This window comes from Oryzias latipes, chromosome 4 (assembly GCF_053564925.1).
Source record: "Oryzias latipes strain Hd-rR chromosome 4, Olatipes_Hd-rR_3.1".
NCBI lineage: Eukaryota > Metazoa > Chordata > Actinopteri > Beloniformes > Adrianichthyidae > Oryzias > Oryzias latipes.
The window spans coordinates 10,660,348-10,686,460 of record NC_136240.1 but is presented as its reverse complement, the minus strand read 5'-3'; the positions used below and the strand labels follow the sequence as shown (position 1 = coordinate 10,686,460).

At 42.3% G+C, this 26,113-nt stretch overlaps 1 protein-coding gene across 1 annotated transcript in view; it reads right to left on the bottom strand.

The window, feature by feature from the left end:
- fbn3 (fibrillin 3) overlaps positions 1-26,113 on the bottom strand; it is a 73,737-nt gene that overhangs the window by 36,564 nt on the left and 11,060 nt on the right. Inside the window, exons 5-8 of the mRNA XM_004067848.5 lie at positions 20,671-20,766; positions 18,178-18,273; positions 4,250-4,447; positions 1,716-1,841 (exon numbers count right to left, since the gene is read on the bottom strand). Coding sequence (XP_004067896.1) covers positions 1,716-1,841; positions 4,250-4,447; positions 18,178-18,273; positions 20,671-20,766 — 516 coding nt within the window. The remainder of the gene's footprint in view (positions 1-1,715; positions 1,842-4,249; positions 4,448-18,177; positions 18,274-20,670; positions 20,767-26,113) is intronic.

Below are 26,113 nucleotides of genomic sequence, written 5' to 3'. Positions count from 1 at the left end.
TGTGGGCCTCAGTTCAGCCCACACACACGTCTTGCTTGGTTAATACCTTGTTTACTCTGGGCATTGTTTAAATTCCTCCCAATCACACAGTGTAATGTAAATCCACAGCAAAGAAGAATGACTGAAGACACATTTTAGAGAGGGGATTTGTGGCAGTGATCCCTAAAACAGATCAGAAAAGGGTCATTTGATGTTTTGTTTTTTACGTTTAACTCCCAAAATCGAATCCGAAGCTTTCTCTATTTTCATGTTTGATTCATTTGAGCTTTAAAAAAACGAAACCTCTTTTTTTTTAAGAAATAGTTTTGTTTGCCTGCCACAACTGACAACTTTTGATGTTTGAAACATGCAAAAAAAGTCTTCAGCAAGAACCATGGAACATGAACAAGGCTGTAGCAACTCTATCTTTTTCCTTAGCACCATTTCTTTTACTAACAGAAGCTGTTTTTTGATGATTTGCTGCCAATAAGTGAAAATTGATATTAATTTTGATCATATTAAAAAAACAAAAAAAAAACGGGCTGCAATGTGGTGCAGTGGTTAGCACTCTTGCCTCACCGCAAGAAGTCCCCCAGTTCAAGTCCCGGCTGGGGAACATGAACCAGAACATCAATGGGGGACCTTTCTGTGTGGAGTTTGCATGTTCTCCCCGTGCATGCGTGGGTTTTCTCCGGGGTCTCCGGCTTCCTCCCACCATCCAAAAACATGCTTCATAGGTCAATTGGCAACTCTAAAGTGGCCCTAGGTGTGAGTGTGAGAGTGAATGGATGTGTGATTGTGGACATTCTACCCTGCGACAGACTGGCGACCTGTCCAGGGACTCCCCTGCCTATGCCCACAAGTGGCCGGGATTGGCTCCGCCAGCCCCGTGACCCCGAAAGGGACAGAACGGAATAGAAAATGAATGAATGAATTAAATAAAAAGATTCTAGTTCCACGCACTGACAAGAAGCTAAAACTGATGAGTGTTTATGACATTTAGATTGTCGGGGAAACAGTGAGAAGCAATATCAGAGAATTCTGTGAAGGAAACTACAAGGTACGTTTTAGGATGATACAATGGTGCACAAGGTGCAGGAACAGCAAGATGCAGAAAAGCATTTAAAATGGGTTTTCAGCTGTGTTAAAATTAAAGTTCTAACCTAGGGAGTTGGACCCCTTTTTCTTCCTCTTTGATAACACTTGTTGCCACATTCCTACTCTGTTTACATCACGTGACGACCGGCTACGGTGGTTTGATTCAGTTGTTCCCCTCTGTGAACGGATTGTATTCAGACTGAGGAATCTCAGAGCCAACCGAAGCTCAGTCTTAATGGAAAAGAACCGAGACCACCTCAAAGGATGGGTCCAAGAGCGGATCCTGGTCCAGGGTCCAATTGGATGTATCCAGACGGAAAATTTGTTCTGGATTATCTGGTGAAATATACTCTTAAATGTGTCCAGTCTGAATCCAGCCTCAAAGACCACTGAGAACGCTTTGGAAATAGATTTAAAATAATGATCTGAGTGGAACTTTAACTATAAATTTAAAAAATGTCCCATAAAAAACCTTTGCCTGCCACAGACTGGTGTCCAGTCCTGCTCCCTCCTTAGTCCAATAATAGCCACGACAGGCTCAAGCAAACCTTTGACTTCAAAAGGGATTCAGCAGCTTCCCTTTTACACTGCAGCCATTATCTTATTTCCTCACATGAATCAGACTTTTTGTCACTAACCTTCACATTTGTGGCTGGTTTCGCTCTGACGGTGACCAGCGGGGCATTTACATTCATAGGATCCCACAGTGTTGATACAGTTGCCTCCAGAACACAATCCAGGCACTGCCTGGCACTCATCCACATCTATCAGAAGAAGAGAAACACAAATTGTTTAGTGGATGAGAAAATAGTGAAGAACGAAGCGTTTCAGAAGTACATTTGTCACATGTTTTTAATAAAAGTGTTTAATATGTCTTTTTTGCAATTTTCCACCATTTGAACACTTCAGTCTTCATTCCACTGAACTTACTGCAATGTGCACTAACTTGGCTCGAGCTGTGATGTCCAAGACCTCATCCAGTAAGACGTACGTCAGCTCTCAAATAGGAAATGACTTTTTAACTATACCTTTCTCAAAAATGGAGTGAGTCACTTTTGCCAGTATATGGGTTGTGTAGGTGTATAAAAAGTGATGGTCTCTGATCGTGTCTACAGTGACCTACATACACATGCTCACAATCAGTGCAAAACATGAATTCACCGCTGATGGGAAAAGCAAAAAATGTTGAGAAGTTCCATGTGTAAGAAGCTGAGAGTACCACTGCCAAACATCCTGATTGGAAGCCTGGAGTACTTGCATTTGGATTCATGGTCATGTTTGCTTTGTGCTGTAGCCAGGACGTGTGTGTGTGTGTTAGCATGAATGTGTGCGCGAAAACACAACTCGAGACAGAGGTAAGAAGACATTCAGGCAGAAAATAAAGCCCACATTCTCTAAAAAGTTTTTTTTTGTACTCTGATGGGAAAATTTATGAGCAGCTTAAGCACAAAGAGAGGAGGTGGTACTTAGAATTAGTTACACATTCTATGTGAATTTCAAGTTAAACATAATAGAAATGTTTGCAAAAAGTATATAAAGTACATAAAGGTATGTAAAGCTCTCAACAAGATAAGCTAGCAGACGGTTGCATGCTATCGGCACACATCCCATCAAAACCATGAAGACTCTGATATGCAATGAAGAAGAAATAAGGAGCCCCATGTCTATTCTGCTAAATAAACATCATCTAGGTGTTTCCAGGTGTGTTTAGGTTTGTTTATGTACGACCCAGAAAAGGCCTTCATACACTAAAGGAACCTAATATTCAACTTCATTTTCAGCGCTGCAAAAATTGAAATGTGGCTAGTTTGCTTCAGGACTCCACAGGGAGGATGCCATTAACATGTCATTTATCAATACCCAACTAGGGGGAAACCTGCTGTTCAAATGAGAGGAGCTGAACGGGGGCAACAAAGAGACTGGTTGAGTTCCTGGAAAAGGGGAAATGTTCTCCTCATGTGCTGTTTGTTGATGGAAGATTATTGCATAGTCTGGTAGGCCTGCAGTTTATTAGGAAGGAATGCAAAGAGTGTCTGTTATGTTTCCTTCTATGTATGCCTTCAAGCAATGTTGAGCATGCATAACCATTCCTTAAAAATCCACAATTTTTTAAAGACTCACTGGTGTTTTTAACATGTTCTTGTAGCATTTTTCTGATGATGGAGAACATATCAAAGAAAACTGAGCTCAAAACTGCATTTCTGAGTATTTTTTAAAGGAATATTAGGAGCAGAAAAAAAAATTCATTTTGAAAAAGCTTGTTTTTGTTCCGACTAAATCCATGTACGTCTTCCCTTTCCTCGTCTGAGCTGGAATCTGGCTCAAAATGGACGGCAGGACAGCTCCCACATCGCTCGTCATTTTTGTTGCACTGGTAACGTTAGGTTGGCATGTAAACAGAGAGCTCTCAGCGTGGGAGAAGGGGGGGGGGGGGTTGCTAACAGTTCCATCCACAATGCAGAGGTGACTTTCTAACTAACTCCTGCCGCTCTGCAGAAACTATGTCCTAGAAAAAAAAACATACGTTTTTGTTTCGGTTTGTCTTTTTTGACTAAAAAAGGCATTGTCCAAGTTAAAAGACCACTGGAACGCTTTGACAATAACATCAAAGATGACCAGAGTTTTTTTTTTTTTAAATCACAGCCCACCGGCAGTTTCTAAACAGTTTTTCAGCTGGCAGAATCCCCAGTTTCAGAGGCTGTCTGCTGTACCGTGTCGCTGCACTGCTGATCAGATAAAAGAGTTTGTGTTTTTTGAAGGCCTTTCTTCATCATAATGACTGCCCAAACTCATCCAGACGTTGACTTTCAGTGACAGACAATGATATTTACTGAACTTCCCTGACGTACAGCTACAAGTATTCCTACAAGCTGTTCGCACCGTTATATCTGCCAAGTCGCATCACAGCAGGAAAACTGGAGTGTGTATCCGGCCCACTGTATACATGTACCACGAGTGCTGTCAACACTGGCTGGAGGATGTTCTGCAGCTGAGATGATGATGGAAAAAGTGAGGGTTAGCATTTTTATTGTGTCGATGGGTGCAGTTGTGCACTTCAGAACCTCTCTGGGTTTCTCTTTTTGTTTTTTACACAGCTGCTGCAGAGCAGCTCAGATGAAGGTAAAAGCAGGACCTGTGAGGTGTGCGAATTCGACAAAGTGGAAGATCTGACCTTGGCAGGCTCCGGTGCGGATGTTCGGGATGAAGCCTCGTCTGCAGGGGTGCGGCTGGGCAGGACACTGCTCGCAGGGGTGGCCCCAGGCCCGGCCAATAGTGGCGCAGCATAGTGTTTTAGTGCAGACAATTCCACTGAGCTGGCCCTGGCACATCTGGTTGTTCACCTGGGTGAAGCACGGTCCAGTTCTGTAGTCTGTGATTGGAAATCAGCACAGATCACATTGGTTAGAGAAAGATTTAGCATCTTAATTAGGAAATGAGGATCTAATGAATTGCAGGATTAGCATTCCCCTACACAACAATACAAATCAGTAAAAGCAGTGAAATAGTCTCAATCGTGCACGCCTTTCATTACTTGTGCAGTTTTTTTCTTTCTTTTTTTTTTTTTTTTTTTTTTTTTTTTACCTTGTCCTGTCCAACAGCTGGGCAAACAGATGAGAGCTGAGGGCCTCTTGTGTTGGACATATTTTACTTTAACAAGAGGGGTTATTAATCTTCAGACAAACCAAAGGTATGTCTGAATAAACCCCTTTTGTAATTGAGGCCAAACTTTATTAATTTCAAACATGTTTGAAGATCTTTGGTGTTGGACCGGACGGAAAAGGAAAGAGGGGAAGAAGAGAGAGGGACGTTAGAAAGAGGGGGGGAAGGAGGGTGATAGTAGGAGGGGAAGGGGGATAAGACCATGAAGCAGCATAGAGCAACAAGTTTACTGGTTGTTAATCACCATGGTAAGGCTCAAATGCAGTACAAAAAGGGCGGAGCCTGTCCACACACACACCCAAGTGTCAAACACACCTGCTAGTTGCAAAAATGTCCATCTGTCGACATGTACACAAAACAGATAGTGCTCACACGCATACTTATGCCTTAAAACCAACTAGTGTGAAACATTTCAGTCATTCAGTCACGCAAACCGCCAGTGCAAAGGTGAGCCAACACCCGTGCTCAGGTGAGTGCTCATGTTCTTCTAATATGGATGGTGGAATGTGTAAAGAAGGAAGGAGAGCGCCCAGCCATCCCCACCCCAAGACCCCCACCGCAGCAGCAGCGGCAGCCGGAATCCCCCCCACGCCACACGGAAACCGGCAGGGAACAACCGCCGCCCGGGCGACCAAGCCCGCCACCCAGGCCAGGGCCAGCAGGACCGCCGCAAGGCCCCCCAGAGCCAGAGAGCAGGGAGGCACAGAGGGAAAGAGAGGGCCGCCCCAGCCCAACCAGGAGAACAGCCCCCCCGCCGCGCCGGGAGAGCCCAACGCAGGGCCCCACCGGAGAGGGACGCCCACAGCCCCAGATGAGCACCCCACCACCACCCAGGAGTTCCGGGCATCCCCCCGCCCCAACCCCAGGTACGAGCCAGGACCCCCCAAGGGAGACCCGCCCCGCACTCCAGGCAGCCATCCGCCCGGCCCACGGTTGGTCCAGGGAGGAGCAAGGCAGGGGCCCGCCGCCCCCGCCCAGGAGGGGGGAACCCCGGGGAAAAAAGAGGGCCCACAAGGGGTGTTGTAAATATGGCCCGACCAGGCTCGGCCACAGTTGGAAGTTAGGCGGGGCCCAGCGCTCAGGAGCAAGGACCAGAACCCACCCCCCAGGGACACCAACACCCCCGGCTCAGATGTAATGTGAACCCCCCCACCGCGCGGAGAGAGCACCGCCGGGCCCAGGAAGCCGGCACCCCGGGGACACGGCCGCCGCTGCAAAGGGGCCCGTACCCCCCACCAGGGAAGAGGCAGGGGACAGATGGTCCTAGGTCCCACCTTCCTTGCAAAATGTGTGTGTGCGTATATGTGTGTTTAAGAGGGTGTGTGTGTGCATGTGTGTGTGTTTATGTTGGGATGTATATATTGAGGGGGGAGGGGTGTGTGTACTAAGGGGGGTGCAGTTAAAATTGGCGGGTAGGGCACTAAGGGGACATCTCCTGATTACTCACAGTGATGTCCCCTCACCCTCCCCACCAAGGGGCCCTAAATGTCTAAGGTGCGGTTAAAATTGGCGGGTAGGGTGCTAGGAGGACATCTGCTGCTTGCTGGCAGTGATGTCCAAGCACCCCCCCTACCAAGGGCCCTACATGTCTAAGGTGCAAATAAAACCGAAAGAGGGGGGGACCACTCCATACGGCAACCATAGGAGGGGGGGCCACTGCCTAGTAAACCCCCCCCCCCAAGGCTCATCGCAGGCTAATCCCCCCACCCCCTCACCCTATTATGAGGTTATATGAGGAAGGGGGTAAGTTGGGGACAGCTGGTAGACTGTCCCCCGGTGGTCAAACAGCCGTCCCCCGCCCCCCCCCCCCAGCAAGGGGGCCAGGCCCACCCAGCCCAGGGGCCCCACCCCCGGAGGCGCCGACACCCCAGGCCCAGCACCACCCACCCCACACAGAGGGAGAGGAGCCAGAAAGCGCCGGCCCCCCCCGGAGCAAGCCCAGGCCCCCACCCCCAAACGCCGGCCCTAGAAGAGCTCTGGTCAGGCCTCGACGGGACCGAGGCAGCCAACCGGCCGGGGAAACCGCCGATGGCCTCAGCGGAGACCCCGACCCGTCAACCCCCCCTGCCCCACACCAATAGTGGCCCCCCCCCCTCCCCCAGAATGCCCCCCCACAGGACAGGGCCGACAAGACCCCCCACCCCACCCCACCCCAGACCCCGCAGCCGAAGCGGATGACACCCAGAGCGCCCGGGGGCCCCAAGAGGGTTGTCCCGTCCCGCCCCAGAGCCAGGGAAGGGCTGATCCCAGCCCCAGGCGTAGATGGGAAGCCCATCCAGCGCCGCCGGGCCCCCCCCCCCGAGCAGCGCCCCCCGCCAACCCCCCCCAGCACAGGCAAAGGGACCACCCCCCCAAGCCAAGCCAGAACACCACCCCCCCCCCCCCCCACGCACCCCCACACCCAAGCCCAGAGGACCACGCAGCGCCCCAGCCCGCCCCACCCCGGCGCCGGACCCGACCCCCCGACCAACGGAGCCCCCACCACCCCCCGCCAGGCACCGGAGGCCCCGGCCCCCACCCCAGCCCACGGCAGAAGGGCAAGGAGCAGCGACGACCAGGCCCCCCCACCCCCTAAGTCATGGAGTCAGCTATGGGAGACCAGAGAGACCGAATTCTTTCAAAGTTACTTGAACCTTGGGCTGACATTTTTTCCAAGCTGATCTGATCAAGCAGCAGATTTCTGTGTTGACTTATATTTATATTTTTCTTGCTTTTCCAATTTGTTAAAATAGTTTTTTTAGCAATGCAAAGAGTTATGAAAATGATAGAGCCTAATCCTCCTTCTACATCGATGGCACTCATGTCACCAAGCACACAAAGTGACGGTGAAGCTGTGATTGAAACCTTAAGCCAGACTGATAAATCGGCACATACCTGCTGCCAGAGAGCCTGGACAGGAGTGCAGAACCACAGTGCATGCATGTAATTGTCGGGTAGATTACTGTCACAGTGCTGACAAATGTCTGAGTTGCTGAGACCCATCTTGAACATCCTCTGTCCAGTGTAGTAAATTCTGTGAAGGGTTTTAAAATGGATTAGCTGCAGATTTGGACTTTTTGTCAGTTTAAAGGTGTTTAGACAAAGTTCTGACCAAAAGCTTTCATCTGTGCTGATGCTCAAATCCGCATCCCATTTTGTTGTCGGAAGTGAAATGTTATTATCTAAATTACATAAAAGTTTGTATATTTTGGAGAGAGTTTTATTCATTGAGAAATTGATCAGAGTGGTAACTACATCTGGTAGCTTTAAATCGTTGTCTCTGTATTTAAATTTTTTAGTAATACTTGATTTAAGTTGCTGATATTCCAAGAAGTTATTTATTCCATGTTTGTCTTGAAGTTCCTGGGGAGTTATGAATCTTCTATCAATAATTACGTGCTCTAGTTGTTTTATGCCCCCTGCTTGCCAAGCTGGGAAGTGGATAATTTTTTTGTTTATGAGGATGTCTGGGTTGTTCCAGATGGGTGTCATTTTGCACGGTTGAATTGATGATTTTGATATTTTGAGAAATTCCCACCAGGCTGTTAAAGTGGCGTTTATATTAATAGTTTTGAAACAATCCTGTTTTTTAACTGTTTGGCTAATAAATGGAAGATCTGACAGGTTGATCTTTCCACATAACGCCTGTTCCAAGTCTAACCATGAGTTGGTTTCTGGATTATTTTTTAACCATTTTAAGATGTATTGTAATCTATTTGCAAGAAAGTATTTGTGGAAATTAGGTAATTCTAATCCTCCACAGCTTTTTGCAGATTTTAAAGTTTTTAGACTAATTCTTGCAGGTTTATTGTTCCATAAAAAGCTTGATATGGATGAGTCTAATGTTTTGAACCATTTTAGTGGCGGTTGTGTGGGAATCATTGAAAAGAGATAATTAACTTTGGGTAAGATTTTCATTTTTACCGTGGCTACCTTGCCCATAAGGGACAGAGGCAGGTTGGTCCAGCGTGTTAGATCGTCCTGTATGTTTTTCTTTCTTTCACAGTTGGATTAAAGATCAGGTCTGGAATGTGATTTCTGGCATCCAAATCAGCTTGTTTAAAAAAAGCAATAGCACAATAACCATTTTTTTTCTGAAAAACTCTGCTTTGGGACTTAACTGCACTGCACGTGCTCTCTGTGTGTAATGAAGCACATGCCAGGACTTAGGTTAATCGGACATCTCTGGTTCCTTTGAGAAGTTTGTAACTACAATTCACTAAATTATGCTGCAAAATAACACATTTTTAAAGAGGTTTTCCAGAAAAAAACAATCTAGTAGAAACATTTGAACTGGTTTGGGAGAAACCTGTGTCCTTTTTTTCTGTTGCTGAACCTGTGTACATCATGTGTGTTCTTGTATGTACAATGCTCAAAAGAACACACTTGTCAAGCTATAGGACTTTTCTTTCTGCTATCCTCTGGCAGGCAATACAGGAGCCTGCCTGCACACACAAAAAGACTCCAAGACACCTAATATCCCCAAGCTGTTGGACTTATGAACTCCTGATAGTAACCTTAGTATTTAATTCTACCTGGACTTTGTACCTATCCCCTGTTTTCTATGATATTTTAGTAGTTGTTTACATTTTGTATTTCTGAAAGGTATTCGTGGATGCTACGAGTGCTTCTTAACTACTTTTGGTGAGTTAAATGGTTCTTCTCATCCCAAGCATTTGATTGTTGACTTTGTGTTCATTTTGCATCTGTCAAATCAAGCTTCATTCATTCATTTATTCTCTTTGCAATCCTGCAAGTGCATCAATCCTGTTTCTTCTTGTCTCCTAGTCATGCTCTCATGATTAAGCAGGGAAAGATTCACAGATCAGAGATTTTGAGCATGATCCATGAGCATTTAAGCACTAAATTCTTTCTCGAGTAATTCAAAGTCGATGTAGCTTTCACTTATGGAAGGTTACATCGGGTGGAATGGAGATGACAGACAAACTGCCTGTTTGGCCAGCTGAAGGTGTGAAGAAATAAGATGAAAAGTGAGCGTTCAGTGATCCTGTCAGTGAGTTTTTTTCAAATCTCTCATTAGTTTCTTCTTATTCTTCTTCTTGTTTCTTGTTTCTTATTCTTCTTATCTTCTTATTATTGCTGTCTTTTTATCTATTTTTTAAATCGTTTATTTATTTATTTTTTATATGCTGCTTGCACTGTGGGGTGAGAGGAAAGCAATTTCATCTGTGCTGTATGTCTTTATGGATGCAGTACATTTGACAATAAAGCCGACTTTGACTTTGACTTTTGACTTTGACTTTTTTGACTTTTGACTTTTTTTTTACTTTTGACTTTTGACTTTTTTTTTACCTTTTGACTTTGACTTTGACTTTTGATTAGTTTCCAGAGACATAAGACAGGAGGTCACGCAGACTGACGCACAGCAGAAAAGAGGAGTGAGATAAAGAAAACGACAGCAGAAAGTAGGACGAGCACACGGAGAGCAGCCTGGGGCTCATGCCAGTGCTCTCCCATCCATCTGGCTCGGTTTTCATTGCCCACTTTCTGACTCTTCACTCGCCGTCTGTCAGATAGTCTTTGATCCTCAATCCTCACGTGACCTTCGCTCTATAGAGCGCTGATCTGCACACTGTACGTCTGCATTCATGATCACCTCCAACACAGAGGTCCACAGAAGCCTGAGAGCACTGAAAATTAACAGTCAGGCAGGAGCCAGCATTTTATTTTATATTTCTCTTTTTGTCATATATCGAATGACTGTATCATCAAAAAATGTTTAAGACTTTCTGTCTCTATGGTTTACAAAAACTTTCCCTTTTTTATTTGAGAAACTAATAAATATTTGAGCATTTAAGTCTGTAATGAATGAAGACCCACTTCCATGAAAATCGTGTTGTTAACTTGTTCCTGTAGCATTTGTCTTATGATGGAGGACATACATTGAGAAAATTAAGCTTAAAATTCCATTTCTGAGTATTTCTTTATACTTAAATTGTGAACATGTCCCAGAAAATGATTTTAAAAATAATGAAATATGAGTTATTTTCGCAGCTCATTTTACTGCTCATAAGTAAAACAACTGAATCTCTGAGGCTCCGCCTTTCACTCCTTGTGGGTGCCGCCCACTTCATGACATCAACCTAGAGCCGGCCTCGGCAGCGTTCCACAAAAACAAACATCAGAACTTTTGCAAAGATGGATATGGATGTTGTGCTTATAAAAAAAAGCGTCACCACTAACTCCGCAGAGAAAGTGGGCGTGTCTGTTAGCCTGAGGGCGGTGCTGGCATCGCAGACTCTTCCTGGAAGGGGCTGTTCTCACTGGTCTACGTCACAATGTGAGGACCTGCTCGTTTTGAGGGAGGGGCTTGTGCTAAGGTTTTCAGAGGAAAACTCAGAAATGCATAAATGGATCAAAATACCGCCATGGCGTTGTTTATAGTGAGGAATGAACATTGTAATACACTTAAAAGCTCAAAAATGGAATTTTAATGGAATAGGCTCTTTATGTTGTCAACATTTCTGTAAAAAATCATTCCGCACAGATGAGGAAGCTGGAAGGGTCCGGGGTGAGGTCTAACTGAGTCTTAGCTTTCTTGGAAAGCCTGAAAACAGAATGTCTTTTACTTAAAAGCCTGCCATCAAAGAAGGGTAAATGTGTCAGTCAATCAGATTTGTGTCTTCTTTTCATATTCACTCCAAATGGCATCTGGAATATTGATGCTTTGGAAAAATTACATTTCCACTGTCCATCCGATGACGTCAATACACAAGCCTCCAGCAGAAAAAGTCAGCATCTCTGTATTTGAAATAATAAAACAGCTCTTTGTTGTTGCATCAAGACTCTAAGTAATCAAAAATAGAAACGTCCAGTTCAGTCTTTCCCTCTACGAAACTAACTATTCACATTACAGAAATGGTTAAAAGATGTTTTGCTTTGTGGAGCGATAAGATCCACTAATCTTGTTGAAGTGTTTTTAAACATCTCACTGATTATCTCGTGCATTTGTTGAAAACTGTTAAAAACAATCGCTGCTTTGTTTGGCGACTAGTAATATAGCAATAAAAGCAATTTTTTTTTTTTTTTTTTGTATTTCCACATTAACAACACAGCTTTTTACAGCATGTTTTGTTTTCAAGCTATTACACAAACACTCATTCAGATCCTGTTGTTATGATGTACGGAGCTCTGAGTGTCAGTTTGTGTACTGGAGGCCATAACGGCGCTGGTGCCTTGCTCAAGAAAGCTTTGACGCATAAGGGATTTATGTTTTATGATGCAAAGTATAAAGGATAACATTCTCAAGAACTGTGTAACTCCATGGAGAATGGAAAAAGTGAGGAGCACACAAAGTGTTGTCTGTGCTAAAAACAGAAAGAAAACTTTAACCCTTGTGCTATCTTGTGGGGTCAAAATGACCCCACCCTTACATTGACGTGTTTTCCCTACCATGACAAAGGTGGATAAAGGTGGAAGGATTTCATGTAATCCATGGACACCAGTGAAGATCACAAATCATTGAAGAAAAAAGGTTCAGCGCACTGTCTAGTGGGTCTAGATGACCCCACTCCCAATGGTAAAGTGCCCAGGATAGCACAAGGGATACAGGGGAAATAGTTTTAAAAAAAACAAGGGAAGAAAAATCCAGATTTTCCTTTTATTTCCTTTTTTGCCTTTTTCTAATGCACACACAACTGGTCTTAAATATTCACAAATTGGGGAGAAGACACTTCATCTGCAGCAAAAGACGGCAACAAAAGTTCTGAGCCGTAGGTTTGCTAAGTACAAAAAAAAACAGATTGTCCTGGATTGATGCAGAACCATGGAGGATCAAAGTTAGTTTAATAGAATAGAATAGAAAAAAACGTAAAGTTCTTACATTAGTCTCAAGGTTACATTTTTTAAATACACTAGAGCATTCACAATTAAACCGGATTTAAAGGATCTGGATTTGTGGTCATACACTCCCATCTTTCACATATGATGTATTCTTTTTCTTTGGCAAACCACAAGAAGAAAACGTTATCAGTCCTTTTTTTTAAAGCGGCTCCTCTGGAGAGGGTTGAGTTAAATGAGGACGGCGTGCTGTGAAGGCGCATGTGAGAGAAAATCTGATGCTGACGGGAACATTTTCCCATCAACCAGATGCAGCTATGGGAACGTGGAGGTGGGACTGAACACTGACCTGAGCGCTGGGAGGCAGAAAAATAATGTTGGGAGAATCAAAAGAAGAAAAAAAAATTATTCAGGGAGTAAATTAATTAAGTCCTCACTATTTACATACATTCTCAGGGGGGAAGGTCTGTGGAAAAAAATACTGCTGAAAGATGGGTTTACTCTTATTTATATACACTCTCCTGAGGCAAAACCTTTATTGGTTGAAATGAATAAGACAAAAGGCTAAATGTGGGTAAGTTTTGCCTCCAGACTTTATACAGCTGGAAACCAACTTTGAGAATAAATCTCAAGCAGCCACTTACCTTGCTAAGAAATCTAATCATCTGTGTGTGCAAACTTTCATCATGCGTGTCAGAGTAGCTCCTTTCGTAGCATTTTGTTTGTGTGTGTCCAATAGCTCATGCAGACAAAAACAAATGGTTCTCATGTGTATGCTTGAATTGTGCACATGTACGTATCTGGAATGTTTATCTCCATCCTGCAGTGGCCTCTGTTAGTCTTATCAGCGCCATTATCAACAGGCTTCAGATCGCTCTTGGTTTTTGGCCGTAAGTGCTTGTGGAGGAGCCGGCTCTTTTCTTTCTGTCCCAGAGCAGCCACTCAACTGTGACTAAATGTTTTTACATGGAGCAAAAACAAACACGGGAGCAACAACTGTGGAAGACTGCACAGATAAAAACTCCTAAGCTACGGACACAACGGGCATGTGACGCGTGTTCAAGAACACATGGGTATTTAGCCCATGGTGTTCACCCTGATGTGCAGGGAGGGGCTTCTTATTCTTTTTCTTTTCCTACTGTTTACTAGCAGTAGTCAAAAGAGGCTTGGTGCAACATGTTGAAGCAGTGCATATCCAAGAATCTTGATCTAGGCTTTTTTTTAATGGCCACGGTGCAGAGGTAGAGCGGTTGGCCTCTTATCAAAATATTACAGGTTTGGTTCCCCTCTTGCCCTTCAAGTTTCCTGGTCAGGACACTGAACCCCCCCCATTGCTCCTGGTGGTTATAGGTTGGCGCCAGATTTCGGCAGTAAAGCCGCCATCAGCGTGTGGATGTTTGTGAATGGCTGAATGGTACTGTGACTGTAGAAAGCTTTGGGCCTTAAAAGAAGGTAGTAAAGGAATGTATAAGCAATTTTTCAAGGGTTTGCATCCCCATGAGTCCAAAAGGACGCCATCCGCACATTGTTACCAAATCTGAATAACTGATTGGAAACAGTTCCACCTGGCTTAACTTGCAACGCGCATTCACTGACTATGCATTTTGTGCATAGAACCCGAAAATGGTCGTAAAAACATTTGCTAATGCGAGACTTTTAAATGCAGAAGTCCAAAACACGTTTCCCTAGACTGTTCATTGGAAGCGGCCGCTTGGACGTGCATTGCCGATGGCAGAATAAACGTAGCTTTACACTTGCAATTCGTAGAAGGTGATGAAAGACACTTCCTTTCTCTTTTGTTTCTCAATCTCGCTGCCTAAAATAAAAAATTTGTCTTCACATCCAGTTATTTCAGCCCACTTTGGGAATTTCTTTTTTCCAACACTTCACAGTGAAGCGATAATGCAGACTTCTTTGAATGTAGTAAAGGCAACGAGCTACAACATGCACATTTTTAAAGCTCCACAAAAGGGATTTTAAAACACAAAAGAAACTATCGGAAAATCAACATGTGAATAATATTAATGGTTATTTAATTGAGAATATAAAGTCATTTACAGTATTTGGAAGCAGCTCAGGGCTTAGAGATGTTAGCACAACCAGAGGCCAGTATAACAGAACTCAAAAAACACTTCCATGCTGTTTTAAAGGGCACTCACTTAATATTTGGGCTTTTGTGGATCAATGGGTTTACCAACGTTATTGCAAATGAAGCCTCTTTAAATGGGGCCACCATTAAAAGGCTAAATAGCCTTACTGTATAACATTTTTTACAAGACTCCAGTGCTGCAAACTCAGCTGACATTTTTTCTCGCAGTTTTCCATGCTGCCTGTCACGGCTGCAGCCACGCTGTCCAGCCATTCTTCTCTGACCAGAGTCAAGACAGCAGAAATAGCTCAACTTCCTCCTCTTCCAGCCCCTTAAAATGCCCATGATGTCACTGATTGCTGGGGTGAAAATTGTTCTCCTGAGGTTATCATTTGTTTTTCTTCTGGCTCGAGGAAACTGGGCAGTCCTGGGAACAGTCAGGGAACCGAGTTGACAGCTCCATTCCACAAAAAAGTAAAATGCTGTTGACACTTCATGGAAAACCACACAAGAAACTCTAAAGCTACGCTCACTCCCCGCTGGTGTTCCAAACAAGAAGGACCAGCTGGGTTCAAGAAGCTAAAGTCCTGTAGACTTCTATTGAAAAATAAATAGCTATGGTAAATGGCATATACTTATATAGCACTTATCTACCTTCTTCGAAGGCCCAAAGCGCTTTACAGTCACAGTCCCATTCACCCATTGATGGTGGCTCCGCTGCCAAACACTGACGCCAACCTTCCACCAGAGGCAAGGTGGGGTTCAATGTCTTGCCCAAGAACACACATGGGCGGGCAAGGCAGGAATCAAACCTGCAATCTTGTGATCAGAGGTCAACTGTCCCACCACTGCACCACAGCCACCCCTAAGACATTTTATTGGTCACAATAACCATTTTTAACATGTTCTTGCTAATCCAAACTTTTTTTAATGATTTTTTCTTCTGTGGTGCAAGTTTTTCAAGTTAGAAAATGGCCAATCACTGCTTAATGATTTGATCTGGCTCCAACATGTTGGCATCCATGTTATGAAAAAATGGTGACTGAATTGACATTTGATGGGAGCCGGAAGTAAGCCATTTTCTATGGGTGACGTCAAACTCGCTCGGTCCAGTTCTCCAATGCAGTCAATGGTTCCGCCCAATTGGTCATTTTCAGCACGCTCTTGGTTTGGGTGAAACAAACCTGAGTCGATGAGCAAGTCCTACTTTTGGCTTAATTTTTGTCATTCAGAATCCTGTCACTTCAAATTACCTGTCCACTGTGTCTGATGCTCTACCCATAAAGGCTTGTTCCCCACAAATAACCCTTTAAAAGAGAAACAGAATTTACTTCCAGGAAGCATTGCACAACACTAATCTACCCAACACATATTTCTTTAGTTTTTGTGCCGTTTTACCTCAAATCTTTGTGGGAAACCAGTGACCTGTGCATTCAGTGGCAGGACACATCCTTGCACTTGAGCGTACTTCAGACACTCACAGATGATTCCTTCTTTACCCCGCTCACCCTCACTGGCAGACTTTCCAAAGCGCAGCTCATCACACTCTTCTGGCTGCATCATGCTGTAAATCAAATTACTCGTGTCCTGAGTTACACAAACTCTAAAACCACAAGAAAAAGCCAAAGCACCGCAGGATACACCAGGGGCACTGCATCTCCTCTGGCCAAACCCACTGCAGGAGGAATAATATTGTTTTCAATGTGATCACAAATGTGCTGTTGAAGGATGAACGTTTTTATACCCTGTGGTTGTTTCTAAAGGGGAGTATAAAAATAAAGCATAGAAACGCAAGTATTGATTAAAATAAATGTACATATCTGCGATATGCTGACAAAGTGGCAACTTTAGGCTCTGAACTATTGTGATTCCCAACGATTTTTGCATTTCACTGAAGGTTATCTGGCACAAGAAGCGCACAAAAGCTGAGATTTATGTGCCGTCCCCCTAAAAGTTCTTTGGTCGATGTGGGGAGCGTTTGTACTCCCCTGCAGCAGCCTTTGTGTACACAGCTGCAGACTCCATTTTCTTCTTTTAACCCCTTCCCAACATTACCTCCATCTATGCTTCCCTACCTTTTTCTAGCCTTTATGAGGAAACGTCCATGATGACTTTTCAGAGGAACTTTTACAATTGTTTTTGTGAATGAGAATGAGTGTTGATGGTGAGGGGGGGGGGGGTCATTTATTGCCAGATATTTGTAAGACTCCCTAAAACAAACCCGTTCCTTACGTTTTACATTTTCCAAGAAAACAAAACCCAAAGGTTTTTAGTGTTACTAGTTTCCTAACATTTGATTAAAGGTAAGCTGTGGTTTAATTCATCCGGTAAAAGGAAGTGGACAAGAAAGGAGAACAGAGGGTTTTTGTTTCAGATAAAAACATCTGTAGACGGACAAAGTGAATTCAGTTACAGGTCGGCAGGGGTGTCAAACACAAAGAAAAATGTAAGTTTTGGTCTTCTGGGAAGTTGAAACGGTAGATTTATCTCAAAGGTTGAGACATTTTTTTTCTGTCATTAGCTGCTCAATAACCAAGCTCCAACATCATGCTACCACTTCCCAGCAGACACAGACCACAAGCTTCAGATCAAAGCACAGTAGATAAACACCCTCTGTCTGTCTGTCTGAGGGTGTGAAGTCATCCACACTTCTTCCTGAGCGCTGAATTAGGAGTGCTGAAACCTTCATATCTTTAAGCAATATCTATCTTGACATAGACGTGCATATATATATGTGTGTGAACTGATTTGAAAAGGTGTATCAACCCTTCCGATCTCACTTCATGGCGTCAATCATCATGGCTAACAACTTCTTTCAAAGTAAAACAGTTTTTTTGTCTTTTTGATGGATGTATTATCTCAGTGAGACAAAAGATGAGGAACTATGAAAGCTAAGTAACCCCATGAATCAATGGAAATGTAGCCCCCCCCCCCCCCACAGACACACACACAATCAGAAAGTCCTGGTTCAAATCCCGGCTGAGCCCTTTCAGTGTGGAGTTTGCATGTTGTCCTCGTGCATGCATGGGGTTTATCCGGGCACTCCGGTCTCCTCCCCCTGTCCAAAGACATGCTTCATAGGGTAGTTGGTGTCTCTACAGTGTGTATGTGTGTGTTGGAGTGATTGTGAGCTGTCCGACATGCTGGCGACCTGTCCAGGGTGGGACCTGCCCTCCACCCATTGGGAGGCATCTTTCCATTTTGTGACATTGCACAAAGCTTATTTTTACCTAGAAATACATTCATTTTAAGTAAACTTTCTGAAATTGTCCACGTTTTAATAGTGAACAGTGTGTTTTTGGGCTAGTCCACAAATACATTCTTTGTATTATTGTATTATTATTGTCTTCATTAAAAATCATAATGATACGAAATTTTGGAGTATGGTTAAGTTATCAGAACAAAATTCCTTTGTCAAAAACTTCTAGTATGTCTGGATGTGCAAGACAGTGTCCAAAAGATTGAAGTTTAGAGGTGGAACTTGATTGGTGTTTCTGGACCATGTAATAATTGCACCACAAGAACTTTTTCAGCATCACAAAATATTAGACAATAGGAGCCCAGGGACTTACCTCTCTCACACTGAGGGCCAGTGAAACCGTAGACGCAGGCACATCTGTTGGGTCCGATGCAGCGCCCACCGTTCTGGCAGCCATTCTCACACACAGCTATAAGACGTGAAAGGAGTCAGACGCAGATCAGCACGATTCTTCGGCTTCAGTCTCTATCTTAGTCACACGAATAACGAAAACTGAGCATCTCTCTGTTTTATATTCTATAGTATTTTTTCTGATCTAACCCTCATAAAAGTCAATTATAAAAATAGTTCAAACTAAAAATAATATCTCATTCAAAGTAAAAACAATAACCAAAAGTAAAAAAATAATAATAATTTGGGCTTCATTAAAAGAGTCATTGCTGTTTAAAAAGGTACAATGACAAGTCAACAACGTGACTACAGTATATTTGCTGTAATTAAGATTCCCGCAACTGCCATTTCCTCCAGGATGACACTCCTAACAATTTTATTCTATTAGTTCAGAGTTTTTCAACCTTTTTTGAGCCAAGGCACACAATCCTTGACAAGAATCCTGCGGCACATCAGCATCCAAAAAAAAAAATAAAAAAGAGAAACTCATGGTCTGTATTGATGTACAGTCCCTCCGCAATCTCATATGCAAGTTGCAGCTATTGTTTCCTAAAGATGTAATAAAGTTAGTTTTCCGTAATAATTTTCAACTAAATTATTTGAAATTTTACCCTGGTAGTTGTTTTTTCTTCCAGTTTATTAACAAGCAAATGTATGTAACCTCACAAAAAAAAACAAATATATTCTTTCTAAATAATGATTTATTTTTTAAACATTTTTTCAGTGTTCGTACAAAGGCAACTGTCATTTTTGAACAATATGATCACAATATGTTTGATAAATTTTACACAAAAAGACTAACATTATATTTATGTTTTCTGTAGCTACACAAAAAGGGAACATGTTGAAGTTCTATTAGTTTTTCTCTTGTTTTAATCAAAGATGAAGTTTTTGAAAACTTTAACAAAAATGTTTTATTTCTTTTTAGATGATTAAATTGTTTCAATTTAGTTTAAATGTGTCTGTTGGCCACTTCACCTTAATCCTGTTTCTTAAACGTTCTTATTACTTCTTCTTAAAATTAACATATAAAATAATCCAGACATTATAAGAAAAATGTTTCAGTTAGAAAGATGACTTGGACCAAACTCTGGGATGTTTGGCTGTTAATAAACACAAACCTTGAAGGAGAACTAAACTGTTGACCTCTGATTTCATCAAGAAGATTTAAAAACTGTTTGATGTGTGTTCATTGGGGTTTCAAGACGCTTAACAGGGAAGACTTGTACGCTGAGACTCTGTCACTTTAACCCAATGCATCATGGGAAATGTAGTGCAAAAGCCGCCAATGCCAGACAGACTCGCTTCTCTGAGCTTCATTGTTTTGTTCACTTGTTCCACGGTCTGATACCGGATTCTGTAGAAAGCTGCACCGCTAAAGACGAGCTTTAGCTGGTATTTTTTTTTTGGAACTGAGAGACTTTATGAGCAGAATCGGAACAAGGAAGTGAAGACTTTAATCACTCCTGATTATTTAGACTGATGACGTATGATTAAGCCTCCAAGAATGATTGGAGACAGTTAAAGGGGTGGGACTTTTCCAAAAACAGAGTTGAAGCTCCGGCTAAATCGCGGTACCGTTATTCTTATCAAAATGTCTTTAATAGAAGTATTTTATAATCTTTCATATTCCTAACTACTCAGTGTTTTATTAGGGCCTTTTTGGATGAACACAGAGTTGATATCGTGGAGATGGTAAATGTTTTTAGATCAGTGAAAATGGGTAATTTCCCACGGCACACTAGTGTGCTGTGGCCCACCGGTTGAAAAACACTGCATTAGATAACCTTAATGTGGACATCAAGATTTTGTAGAGTAAAATTTAGGTCTGGGATGCACACAACCCAAAATGTGATGTCCACAAATGTCATAGGTAGTTCATCCACGTTCCAGTTAGAGAGGTCGTTTGAGCAGATCAGTTTTTAGAGACAGGAATAATCATAAGCCAAGTCAAATCTTAAAACCTAGTTAATAGCATCTCCCAAAAGTCAATATGGTGCTTTAAAAACCTGATGGATATTCAATTTAGAATTTCTGAGCGTCATTAGATGCAAGCTAACAGTAAAAAGAATTGCAAAAAGATTGTGGTTGTCAAGTCTGATGGCGAAGTCTTCCAGAAAAGCAAGTCAGCAACCACAAGTCTCAAAGTTCAAGTCCACCCGGAAATCTTTAACCTCTTAAGACCCGTGCTATCCCCTCTACAGGCGTAGTCACATGGGGCCACAAAATGTGACGTCCACACATCTGGACGCCAGGTCTTAGGAGGTTAAAGGTCGAGTACAAGTCTCTATTTCTAATTTTTGGAATCGTTTACATCTTTCTGTATATTAAGGCTCAGATTAGAAACAACACAAGAAACTGAACTCTGCACACAATGTCCACTCAGGTATGTGGACTCTGAAGGAGCTGCACTCACGTTGTCCGCAATGGCCGCCAGAATATCCCTTCGGACACAAGCAGGAGTCCTCCATGCAGCTGCCTCCGTTCATGCACCTGACATTACAGGACTGAACTGCAAAAGAAAGGAGCAGACTTACCAAACAAGTCTTATACGGCCAGTGGGCCAGTCTGGTGAATTAACTGGGCAGAAGGAGGGGCAGGCTCAAAAAAGAGATTTTATCTCAAGGGACCTCCTGGTAAAATAAAAAGGTTTAATAAATAAATATAGGTGCAGCAAAAATATGCTGAATGGAGAGGAAAGGGGAATTAGGAAGGAAATTATAGATGAGAAAAAAGGTGCTCAGGGAAAAACAGTGAAAGTAAAGATGAAGCCAGAAATACTGAACCAGTCTGTCAGATTTTATTGAGTCAAGACCGATCTGCCTGATGGCTTTTCAAAGTTAACTTTATGACACAATCGAAAAAAGAATTACAGTCTTTATTTATTGTTTTAAGAGCGAAGAAAGTTCTACTTTTCTCCCTGACTCTCCTCAGGCTTTTACTTTCTCTTTGTGGTTTCCATCCTCCTCTGACTGTCACTTAATCACCGGTTCGCCATTAATTTCCTCTCAGTCTATCTAACTTCCTGTCTTCTTCCGATCCTTCCTTTTTGCGTCTTTTTCTCTTTAGCATTTCTGGCACGCAGGGTTGTGCAGAAGAGAGGAAATCACTTTGCTTCAACCTAAATCCAACTAAGACTTCTGGAGTTTGGAAAACAGTCACTATACTGCAACCCCCTTCCACACACAGGTTTTATAATAATAAAAATTCATTCATTCACTCTTCATTCATACTTGGTGATGGTAGAGGCATGGCTGGTCCCTCTGACCATCACCAGGATCATTCATGCACATTCATGCTGGTAGGCAGTAGTGTTAAAGGCCTTGCCCAAGGGCCCTCACTGGGTGGTGTTAACTGCTCACCAATTCAATTGCTTGCTTGTTCATTCCCCCCTGGAAGTCGAATCCTGATTTCCTGCATGTCAGTTTACCTTACCAACTGAGCTACCCAGCCGCTTTTGACTGAACCCCCTCGATAGGATTTATGTGGGTCAAGCTCACAAGTTAGGGAGCTTTTCATTGTGATGCTTCCAACATACTACATTCTTGCAGTTTTGTTTTTAACCTTTCAAAGAATTTATGGAAAATGTTGCAACATTTGGCTGTCTGCAGATTTAATCATGGCAACAACTGCTTTAGTCTTGTAATATCTAAAGCAGTTCTGGACTCCTCCTTATGCTACATTTACACAGGCCTCAGAAACACATGTTCAAGCGGCCATTTCCAATAAAAAGTTTATGTAAATGTGTGTAAATGCACGTTTCAGGCCTCCGCGTTCAAAACTCTCGCCTACATTTATCGCTAAGCAAGTTTTTAAGTCAGTTTCAAACTTTGACCAATCTGGGACTCAGCTTTGGTAGTGACGCATGGATGACGTCCTTCTTTAATTCAGGGAGGTGCCAACAGTTTGAAAATTGATCGTGAAGGAGAAATTACCAGTAATCATTGTGGCTTGTGCCCGGCCAGAATTATATGACACAAAGTCTTTCGTGTATCGGAATAGAGCTGGAAAAGAAGAAGCCTTGAGTCTCTTCCAACTGTAGGTACATACGCTAGTATCAGGTAGCGACCATATCCCGTAGCATTTGGTGTTGCCTGTTGTGTACGTAGCATAACACTGATTTTAAAGATTGTTTTCTTTAGGACGCCCTGCTGTGGACTGGTAAACCGTCCACTGTGTACCCCGTCTTTACCCAACAGTTGGTGGGATAGGCTCCAGAAACTGACTCATTAGGCAGGTTTGGAAAAAAAAAACTGATACTGGTTTTCTAGGCCTCTGTTTTTTTCCCCTTTGTTTTCTCCTGGTTTCAACTCCACCTCAATGCAATATACATTCAGTGCTAAACACTGCAGCCCATCTTCTGTCACTTTATAGCCAGAGAATGGAGCTGTGATGTGAAACATGAATATTGACTATTGGGAGTGATTTAAATGTCCCTGCTGAAGGAATAAAGAAAAATGTTCCAGTAAGCTGCATGAAGATTTTCCAAAACTGAGGGCAACTTAGGTAACCCGTCCCCTCCCAGGGATAGCGTTAAAGGTGAAGAAAGCATGGGGAAGAAGCCAAGGCACACACTGAGAAGAGGTTCTCTCTCCATTTGCTGAACTCTGCGAACCCATGATGAGATAGGGGCCTGGAAAGTTGGCCGGATTTCCACAAATCAACTCAAAGTCATGTTTTCTCTGCAGGAAATAATTGTTGATGTGAAGAAATAAGGACTTCTGGACACAAAAAGGGATGATCTCATTAGACCATTTATTTTATTGTCATAAGAGTTGGTCTCTGTAGGTGAAAAGTGACAAATAGGCCCCCACGTCCTTCTCTAGATAACTGCGTCCTGTGCATGAATTAGGATGTATTTACACACTAAGCAAAATGTTTTTTTAATGTAAATCCTAGCACAAAATGGCTCAGTTTTATGCCGCTGGTGATCTGCTCACATCTGGGTGTTTTTACACATCTGGGAAGTCCCAGTTTGTGTGTGAGCATGTCTAAAAGAGTTTGATGGATTTCTGGATTTACACAAACCCTAATGGGGAGTCATGGGATGTGTGTCAGCTGAAAGGGGGGAGCAAAGGGGCAGGCTTATGTCTTTTTTTTTTTTACCTTTTAAATTACTTTAAGCTACTCAAACCATTAAAAGCGCTTTTTATAAATAAAGCTTGATTAGATTTGACTCATGACAAGTTCGATTCTGGTTGTAATGGGCCATTACTAGGCAGTGGATAGTTAGTCCTTTCTAACAAGAGGGGACAAAATCAGATAACTAATAAATAAATGAATGTAACAAAACATGAAAAATAAATAGGTTCTGAGTGGCAGGGATACGTTTCAGCAGCACCGTGACCCCGAAAAAGGACAAAACGGCTTTAGAAGATGAATAAATGAATGAATGAATGAATGTTTAACATATCCAAATAATATTACCGACATCTAATAATTATATAATTAAATACCCAATTAAATTAAATACAAATATAAAATGTATACATAATGACTTGTATAACATTTAAACATGTTAAAAAGTCAACTGACACTGAACAAATTTTTCTTTATATAAATAAAACATACAAAATGTAAATTGTACATTTTCAAAGTGAGAGACAGAAATGTATTTATTGGTTTTCTGACCTATTACTTTATAGGAAAAAGAGGAACATTGTACATTCAGGTTTGAGAATGTGGAGGAATTTGAAAATGTTTTCCCAGCATTCACTGCAAGTCGGTCTAAAAGTCAGCTTTTTCTCAGCATTAGGGTGAGAACATCAGTACTGATTTTGTAATGATGGTTACGGGAAGACATCCCTGTCCGGTCCTCGGCACAGCTGCTCTGCACTAAACCTGTTCATTAGCAGGATGGTGGAGCAATAACTCTTGTTCAAGGTTTAATGAGCGTTTTCAGGTAATCAATGAATGTGAGCCTCACATACATTTACAAAACCTTCCAAATTTGTAGAAAAAACATGTAGTTTCTTGATTAACAGCCCCAGTTCCACCAAGAGCTTTTGAAAAATAATTGTAATCCAAAAAGTAATGCAGAGTCAACTCAAAAAGTAGCAAAAGTGCTGCCGATTTCTATTGTCAAATCATAAATAGCCATCTACAGCCAAAAACCAGGGGCTAAAATCTTTTTTGTTATTAAAATGGATGAAGGTAACATTTGGGGGGGAAAAACAGATCTATGTAAAACTACAGTTTGTTTCTATTTGTGCTGAATTATATCCACTTAAATAGGAGTTAAAGACCCACTCTGATGAAAAGTGGGTTTTTTGTGTTTTTAACGTGGTCTTGTGGTATTTTTCTGACAATGGAAAAATTGTATAAAGACTATTTATAGAATATTGTATTTCTAAGTTTGTTTTTGTTTAAATTGTTGTGAATTAGAGGCAGACAAAAAATGTCATTGGAAAAAGAGTTCATATTTGTGATGAAAGCACGCTAAGCGGGCCACAAGCTCCCTCCTCCGAGCTCTTAACAACATGAAGAAAAGGAGGGGGGTGGAGTTGCTTCATGCCAGCGGTCCTCTCTTCAACTTAGAGGCAAATTTCTAAAAAGTCGTGCCACCCTGCAGAAACTATGTCCTTGAAAGCGACAGTTTTTTTTATTTTGGTTAATCATAATTAAAAGACCACTTGAACTAGATCAGAAGATGATCAGAGTGGGTCTTTAAAATGGAGGCAAAGAGCTTATTGCTTTAATTTTATAAAAGGAAAAAGCAAATAAAAAAAAGACTTTTGAACCTTAACAGGGGTACACATCACCAAACGAGTTGACCTCCATGGTTTTATTTGTTGAAATGTCAGGAGTTGACTTTATTAACTGTCATAAAGTTGTGAGACCTTTAACATTTGTTACAGGGGTGTGGAGGCAGCAGGGGGAAGTCTTTAACTGAGACAAACCCTAAAACTGGGTTTATGGTTGTAGTTTGAGCATTATGGGATGATCTGATACAGTGGCAGACTGCTGGTATGTCATTTGGTCCACATGGACACCGTGGTGTTTGAGCAACGAAACAGGCCCAGCGAGACGTAAAAAAATCAGACACAGCTGCTTTGTTTCTGACATTACACACAAAACCTTCAAGCAGTTGGAATTCTAAAAAAAATATTTTGAAATGCCTGGATCGCTTAGGTTTCCTGTTTTCCCAACAAAAGCCAAATTATCTTTAATACAAGAAAAACATGAAAGTGGGTTGGAACAACTGCTCAGCTATTTCTTAATCTGTTGAGAGTAAAATCTTGAGAAGTACGACTCCAAAAGTCTCACCAAACAACAAGACATCTCAAGGTCAAAGGTGTGTTTCATGCCTTTGGATCACAGCCAAGAGATGATCGCACTGAGTCTGTTTGAATTTGAGTGAGTGTGTCGAGACTTGTGTCTTTCTCTGATACACAGAGTGCGAGTGAAGTTGTGTGTCTGTGGCCTTTTTGGAATGTGAGAGTAAGTAAGGTGTCTGAAGAAGACCAGGATGACCGATAAGTTGTCTTTGGCTAAAGAAACCACATTTTTCTCCTAGAGTGGCCATTCACAAGGTCTTTGCTGTGTCTGACACAGGTTAAATGCTACACGGCCACTATGTACATATTGCACAGATGAAAATCGGTCCTACATAAATATACGTGGAAAAAGTGAGAAAATCTGTGGTCTTTTAATTTTCACAGATGAATCACGAATGAGCCACGTGAAAACCACAGAAGTACAAATAAACCACGCAAAGAACACATAAATTAATGTATAATGAACCGTGCATGATAACTGCACAGTTTATATGCAATTCATTACTGATTCGTGTGTCAGTTATGTGATATGTGCGGCGTGTAACCCGATTTAAAGGCTAAACATCGGTGGTACATGGGTGA